Genomic DNA, 7,827 nt, shown 5'->3' on the forward strand with positions numbered 1-7,827 from the left:
AATTCTTTTTCTCTTGGTGCCCAACGATGTTCAAAGTGCCCCGGGCTTTTTGAGAGCAATTGATACTAATCCTCAAAAAGTCAAGAAGTGATTGATAGTGCAGTATAAGTTTGAAAGTTATATCACCAAGGATCAACCGCTTCTTAGAGTGGCTGGAAACTTTCTTCTTGAAAAATATTGGATTGTTACTTTATAAACTTTAAGTCGAATAATAACAGAAGGATTTTACAAAAGACGATTCATAGAAAATTATTTTTCACAAAACATTATTCTATATTTGTTCTTTGGCCTAATCAAAACAATAGCAATCTATTCCGAAGACTGTGATGTTTAACGCCAATTTAAGATCGGTTTTTGGCGATATTTATCATAACTATTACACTTTCTCTAGTGAGTAATTCTAGATAAATGTAATTATCAAGATACCAAGAATTATTACATCGAGAAATGTTCCCAAAGACTATCCTAGCAATGTTATGCATTATGTACAACACCTTCAGAAAACCACAATTGTCCCAAATATTTCTCGGAATCACTTTTGCCCCTTTGACCACTGACCTTGATGCCCACCACTCTCAGAGACTCTCGGAATCACTTTTGCCCCTTTGACCACTCACCTTGATACCCGCCACTCTCAGAGACTCTCGGAATCACTTTTGCCCCTTTGACCAATGACCTTGATGCTCGCCACTCTCAGAGACTCTCGGAATCACTTTTGCCCCTTTGACCACTTGACCTTGATGCCCGCCACTCTCAGAGACTCTCGCAATCACTTTTGCCCTTTGACCTTTACTGACCTTGATGCCCGCCACTCTCAGAGACTCTCGGAATCCCTTTTGCCCCTTTGACCACTGACCTTGATGCCCGCCACTCTCAGAGATTCAAGGGTCTCCTGCACTCCGTCCTGGAGCAAGTCCTCCACTCCAGTGGCTCCCAGGAGCGTCAGGTCATCCTCCATCCTGTTCATGACCTCAGCCACAGCCTCCTCCCTTCCCCCCCCCCCCGTCGAGTTTCTACGGAGAGGTGAAAAATCAGTTTTGAGAAAAGGTTTGACGTTTTTTTAGGATTTGGGATCCCCTTCTGCCCTCAGTGTTTCCTGGGTTAGACAAAACTGAAAGGCTAAAATGTGCCATAACAACAAGACCTCCTATAGTAAGGATATGTTTAATACATATGTCAAGGCCTGTACCGATAGGGTGGGTCGGGGGGTGTCGTTCGAATCTCTGGAAGTCCATATTCTCTGTGACTATCCTTTTCATTGAACTGCACTTATAAAGTAATAAATAACAATGTTTTTTGGCAAGTCTTTTTTTTTTTATAAATTTTGTTATTAAACATTAACATCATTCTTCAGTAGTAGGAATACAAGTGATAATAGGAATATGATATACTATATATGCAATGGACATTTATAGACGAAAAGGTTTTTGGTCCCAGTTTTGGGAAAAAAAAGAAAAAAAACCCCACTCCATAAAAAAAAAAAAAAAAAAAAAAAAAAACATACTGAGTATGGGCCGGTATGTTTAAACTTTTCCTCTAATGAGAACAAGACAGAAAACTAAAGTGTCTCAATAAATTTAGGATTTTTCTCGGATCCTTCCTAGATAGTGACCCCTAACTTTTAGGAGGTCATATCTTTATAATATTTATTTAGTATTTTTAAAAATATTTTTACGGTAATCCCCAACGTGATTGTACTAAACACGCCGCAAAGGTATGTATCCCACATTTACGGCGTGTTTAGTACAAACCCGTTGGGATTACAGTAAAAACATTAAAAAAATATTGTAAATATTATATAGATATGACCCCCAAACTTTGTTGGGTCAATATCTAGGAAAGATCCCTTTTTTCCTACTAGAAAGGTATTAAAACGCTGAAATATTCTGTGATTCTCCAAGATCCTAATCGTTCTTTTTTTAAAAGCTGCATTTGAAATAGAGCTTTGACGAATCTTCCTTAACTAACCTGTCTTGCATTGTTCAGATCTAAAGAAAACTCCTTGTAGAGTTCTGGAGTCAGTTCTCTTCTTGCAACACAGCCCAAAGTTCTTAAAACCGAGCTGAAAGTAAACAATAAATGACTAAATAGCTAAAGAGATATTTATTTTAAAAGATAAATAAATAAGAAGAAAATTGAATCAAGCAAAAACACGTCCTTAAAACTTAAAAAAATAAAAATAAAAAATCGCGCAAAACGAAGAAATTCTCCCTACCATAGCGTAGTCGTCAATGTGTTTGTTCGTCAGTGCGTGGATCTCACGCTGATGGTCGTTCTGGAGGTCGCACTTCAGGAAGACGCTGCTCTCGGCGCCCTTCGTCAGGAAGCCAGATGCGACCCGTCGAGTTCTCCTTCACCGCGACTGACATGCGCTTCCTGTCTGTGGGGAATCCGTTCACGTTACTTGTGCCTCCTCATTCCCGTGGGTCTCCGGGCCCTTCTGTGACCCACCCACCGCAGCTTGTTTTTTTTTTTTTACTTCATAATCTCCGTTACAAGCTTCAAATGACTCTCTCTCTCTCTCTCTCTCTCTCTCTCTCTCTCTCTCTCTCTCTCTCACACACACACACAAGGCAAGGATATTAATCCTAAACTCAAACCAGCATTTTCGGTTATTATCATTAATATTATTATTATTATTATCACAACATTAAAAATGTACTGGAGACCAAACTAATTTGAAAAGGGTGAAAAGTATTGTTAGACTAAGAATGGTTTATATTATAAGACACTGGATCCGAGAGAATTAAAAGCCGTTGGAGATTACAAGCATAATAAAATGTATTCAGAGAATATTAAAAAGGCACTATAGTATTAAAAGTATTGGAAAAAAAACTGAAGTAATAATGCATTTTCAATATTGATTAGCCTATCTAAAAGACACCATGGCTGTGAATAGTAAAAACGGTCTATGGTATTGAGAACATTCAAAATGCCTAGGGGTACTAGCAGAGCTGAAATAGAACTGGTAAACTGTGAGTATTTACAGGGCATTATGGGTACAAAGAGCGTTATCAAGGGTCCACTCAAAAATCATTACTACTGAGAGTATTGAAATACTCACCTGAGTCAAATTCTAACACTTGGAGTCTTGTGAAGGTTCTCTTCTCACCTCGAACATCGAGTGTTAGCTGGTTACCCTGTTGTTTTTCGAATATGACACCAAACCTTTGGTGGGGAAAAAAATAATAAAGCGTACGTTGAAGTACGGTGAGCGTATTTCGTATAGAAGAATCAATCGCGTGAAAAATACACAGAGAAAAGGATTTCGTTGGATAAAACTGAAGACTATTACCGCGGCCTGGTTCTCGTCAGTCATTAACTTGGATAGTATTTACTGCCTTTTTTTAAGGTTTTGTTTATTTTCATGTACTTTATATATGTTCTTAATTTTCATGTACTTTATATATGTTCTTAATATTTAATGTGTAAGATCAGCGGTAGTAGCCTGCACTTTTACACAAAATAAATGTCCTTCTCTTGATAATAGCGAGTGCACAATTACTTTCCTGGTAACATCAATGACATATTAAAGTTCAAATCTAAAGGCGCACAAAGTAAGTTCTGTGCCTATTTCTTAAGTTAGTCCTAAAATAAGAGAAAATGAAGACCCTGTCACCCGAAGCAACGCAGAAAACGTAATGCAAAAGGCATTGTCTTATGGGACACTTGCTGCTAAAACCATGGTAGAGACCTCCATTCTTGTGTATTTTGTTTTTTTAATAAGATAAAAGTTAGTTGTATTTTGTGCGTATGCATTTTTATCGCCTCGTAAAACCACTGTATCTTGAAGAGTATTTAATATTTCCTTATGAATAACTAACATGGGATAAAATGGCTGGCCTCTACCGTAGCGCGACCACCTTCCCGAAAAAGTACTTTAACACGTCCTGTAACCCAGGAGGATAGACATTAGTCGAAGCAACACCTCGAGAACTCTACTTTCCTCTCGAAGTAAGTTTTTTCTCCCAAGACACAAATCAAGGCCACAATTTCCGAACTTCTGGAAGGTAGTCACGCATTGGTAGAGGCCGGTCATTCGGTATTTTACCTTAATTTTAGTAGGCCTACTTATCCTATACTCGCAGCAGTGACAAATCTCACTAATGAGAATAATCACGTCCTGCTAAATTCCACTGTGCCCTGTTAATTTTCAATGAATTATGTAAGTGGTAGTTAATTAAGCGTAATGGTTGTCAGATAGTAAGGAGAAGGTCCTATAATAGTTACTTGCTGAGAATAGGAAGGTTTATCACGCAGTATTAACCCAGTATGTATTCACCTCGATGGCGCCGTGTTTAGTACTATCTCCTCTGGATGTAAGTAAAAAATATAAATAAAAGAAGGTAGAAGTACAGGTGAGATATCTGAGAAATGTCTAAAGATAATGAGAAATGTTTTTGTTTATATTTTTACTTACATCCCCGATGGACTGGTACTAAACACGGCGCCACAAAGGTGGATATATATAGGCTGCTGGGCTGATACCGGTTTACACTATAAGAGCCACAAAGATCAGTCTACTTACGAAGCACACGCCTCCACCAGCGCCTTCTCGTCCGGACTTGCTGCTTGATACTGGAACTTCGCTAACGGTTTTGCGGCACCCTCTGAGCTCTGGTGAACGAGGCCGTCCTCGACTCTGCTGGCGTCGACAGTTACTCGAACAGTGTGGCACAGTGCCAGCGTCTCAAGGAAGACGTCGAGGTCTTTCTGAAAGAGAAAGATAGTTGGAAAATGTTAAGGATCTCTCTCTCTCTCTCTCTCGTACCTTTTCCAGTTATGATCAAGCTGTATTTGTTCTGATGTACTATGTATTAATCTGTCTATCTATTTATGTATATATGTATAATATATATATATATATATATATATATATATATATATATATATATATATATATATATATATATATATATATATATATAGATATATATATATATATATATATATATATATATATATAGAGAGAGAGGAGAGAGAGAGAGAGGAAGAGAGAGAGAAGAGAGAGAGAGAGAGAGTGAGTAAATCACCCTCTATATGAATTCCTTGGTAGCTAAATCGTATCAATTTTACTATTACAACACACACAATTGATCAGCATGAACAAAAAGATAAACAAACTTACTGGAAACGTAGGCAAAGGTTCGGACACGACGCTATACTCGTCCAGAACCTTTATTTGGTCTCGACGTTGACGTACTTCTTCTTGCCCATGACGGAGCAGTGCCGGAAGTACATGATGTTTTCCGTCAACGTGCCCGTTTTGTCCGTGAATAGGTATTGTACCTGAAATTTATTATTATTATTATTATTATTATTATTATTGTGAAGCCCATAAGACTATGAGTTGGAAAAAAGTGAGCAACGATGGTACTATTATTTTCATAAAAAGAATAAGCAATGATAGTACTATCTATTTTCATTTAAAAACGATAGGGGTACTATTTGTTTTAATTTAAAGTATAATTATTGTACTATCTATTTTCATTTAAGAACCAACAATGTGTGATATCAATTTAATTTTTAAAAATCAACAGTGATGGTACAAGCTGTTTTCTTTCAAAACCCAGAAGTGGTAAAACTATTATTTTTATTTAAAAAACCAGCAATGGTGATACTATTCATTTTCAATTTAAATCCAAATAAGATGTTACTATTTATACTAATCTAAAACTAACAATGATGGTACTATCGATTTTCACTTAAAAACCATGAAGGTACTATTAACTTTCATTTCGAACTAACGATGATGGTACTATATATATATATATATATATATATATATATATATATATATATATAGATAAATGCCACGAAGGAAAAATAAACGAAGGAGTCTGCGAGATCTTTCGGCTGAAAAGCCCTTTACTGAAGCAGCTACTGACAAAAATACGAGAAAAGACAATACAAGAAGGTTCGTATAACTGACAGATAGGGATTATAAAAGGATTAGTGCCTAGAATCCGACACACCTGTGCATTTGTGATTGTAAGTTTATATTCAATGGTGAATTTTATCAACAAATTTTTGGCTGCATGGCAATGGGAAATCCTTTATCACCATTGCTCTCAAACCTGTATATGGAATTCTTCGAAAAACGCTACTTACCTAATATCATTTATATTCCTGTAAAGTGGTATCGTTACGTTGATGATTGTTTAGCTGTTCTTCCTGTCGGTATTGATGTAAATGATTTACTCTCTAAATTAAATAACCAGGTACCATCGATTAAGTTTACTCTAGAATTAGAAAAAGACAATTGCCTCCCTTTCTTAGATGTTTTGATACATAGAGAACCATTTCAATGTAAATTCAGTATTTATAGGAAACCGACTAAACAACTTAACTTATGTTCATTTCTTCTCAGGCCACCATCTAATAATATATCAATCAATTTTTTCCTCTATGTTTTTACGAGCATTACGAATTGTCAGTCCACAATATTTGGATCAAGAAATTGAATACATAAGAAAAATAGGGAAAGATTTATGCTATCCTTCACATATATTAGACATTTGTTATAATAAAGCCCACAAAAAGTTTTATACTGAAAACAACACACAGAAAGAAAATTCTAAGAACATTCTCAGTTTGCCTTATTTTAACGGATTTGAAACCATTAAACCATTGTTAAAAGCTTTTAATGTCAACCTTGTTTCTTCCTATAATAACACACAAAAAGAATGTTAATAAAAAATGGCCCCAGAGAAAAGCAACAACATAATATATAAAATTCCATGTATGGATTGTCCCTCATTCTACTCGGACAGTCGAGCAAGGGCTTAGAAGTAAGGCTAAGCCAGCATAAATACTCTGTAAAAACTGGGCAAAAATCTAATGCATTATTTATTCATTTAAGTGAAAACAACCACCGAATTAATTGGATTGACAGTTCAGTAATTGCACGGTCAAGAGATGTCTTATCACGAAATCTTTTAGAATCTGCTTTAATACAACTTACTTTTCATTGTAATTTCAATGTTATTCGTGGCGTTTTCATTTAGACCCTTGTATCTGTAACATGTTTAAGAATGACCTCAAATATATAATTACTGACTTAAATAAAAATCAGTTGCTGTAGAGTTATTAAAAATTTTATTGTAATGTATGTCTGTCATTTTTTTGTGAATATGGTTTTTGTCTACCAGGTTCCGTATAGCTGTCACCTATAATCCTTTAATTGTCTGGAGATTGTATCTGAGATGATTGTCTTAAACCTTTAATTGCACCCTTTGTTTATGCTTGTTTGGGAAGGTTTCTTATCTTCCAGGTGTGTCGGATTCTAGGCACTAATCCTTTTATAATCCCTATCTGTCAGTTATACGAACCCTTCTTGTATTGTCTTTTCTCGTATTTTTGTCAGTAGCTGCTTCAGTAAAGGGCTTTTCAGCCGAAAGATCTCGCAGACTCCTTCGTTTATTTTTCCTTCGTGGCATTTATCTTTATTTATGGATTTATCACGTTCCTAACTTTCGTGATTCTGTTATATATATATATATTATATATATATATATATCATATATATATATAATATATTATATATATTCTTAATCTAAAATCCAGCAATAATAATACTAATATTTTAACTTAAAAAACCTGCAATAACTGGTACCATGTACGTCCATTTGAAAACCAATAAACATTTACGGTACGGTTACATTCACACACACAAAAAAAAAAAAAACTAACATACATACCTGTCCCAAACTCTTCGTTTAAATCAGACGTATTGGCTTTGGCTCTTTCCCCCGACTGAGCACACCGGATTTCGTATCCCATTGGAATAACAGAATCCCAAAGAATTTCTGACCTCTGGAAAAGCAA

At 35.7% G+C, this 7,827-nt stretch overlaps 3 protein-coding genes across 3 annotated transcripts in view; 1 reads left to right on the forward strand and 2 right to left on the reverse strand.

Moving 5' to 3' along the window:
- Positions 1–958, reverse strand: part of LOC135202629 (phospholipid-transporting ATPase IF-like) — a 15,254-nt gene extending 14,296 nt beyond the window's left edge. Inside the window, exon 1 of the mRNA XM_064232126.1 lies at positions 857–958. Within this exon, the coding sequence (XP_064088196.1) occupies positions 857–958 (102 nt within the window). The remainder of the gene's footprint in view (positions 1–856) is intronic.
- The window catches only part of LOC135202843 (phospholipid-transporting ATPase IF-like), a 78,709-nt gene that overhangs the window by 49,127 nt on the left and 21,755 nt on the right, over positions 1–7,827 (forward strand).
- On the reverse strand, positions 2,226–7,782 carry LOC135202630 (phospholipid-transporting ATPase IF-like). Its single transcript, XM_064232127.1, has 5 exons — positions 7,701–7,782; positions 5,129–5,208; positions 4,529–4,713; positions 3,065–3,168; positions 2,226–2,380 (listed from the first exon to the last, which is right to left on the reverse strand). Exons 1-5 carry the CDS (start codon positions 7,780–7,782, stop codon positions 2,259–2,261), a joined length of 573 nt encoding a protein of 190 aa, XP_064088197.1. The 3' UTR covers positions 2,226–2,258.

This window comes from Macrobrachium nipponense, chromosome 33, assembly GCF_015104395.2.
Source record: "Macrobrachium nipponense isolate FS-2020 chromosome 33, ASM1510439v2, whole genome shotgun sequence".
Lineage (NCBI taxonomy): Eukaryota > Metazoa > Arthropoda > Malacostraca > Decapoda > Palaemonidae > Macrobrachium > Macrobrachium nipponense.

Bases quoted from the DNA above. Each gene is read 5' to 3' on its own strand.
- LOC135202630 (XM_064232127.1), bottom strand. From the start codon at position 7,782: ATGGGATACGAAATCCGGTGTGCTCAGTCGGGGGAAAGAGCCAAAGCC. The intron at 3,169-4,528 runs GTAAGTAGACTG...TCCCCACCAAAG, and splicing joins CTGGTGGAGGCGTGTGCTTC to GTTTGGTGTCATATTCGAAA. The intron at 2,381-3,064 runs GTGAGTATTTCA...GATTCCCCACAG, and splicing joins AGTGTTAGAATTTGACTCAG to ACAGGAAGCGCATGTCAGTC.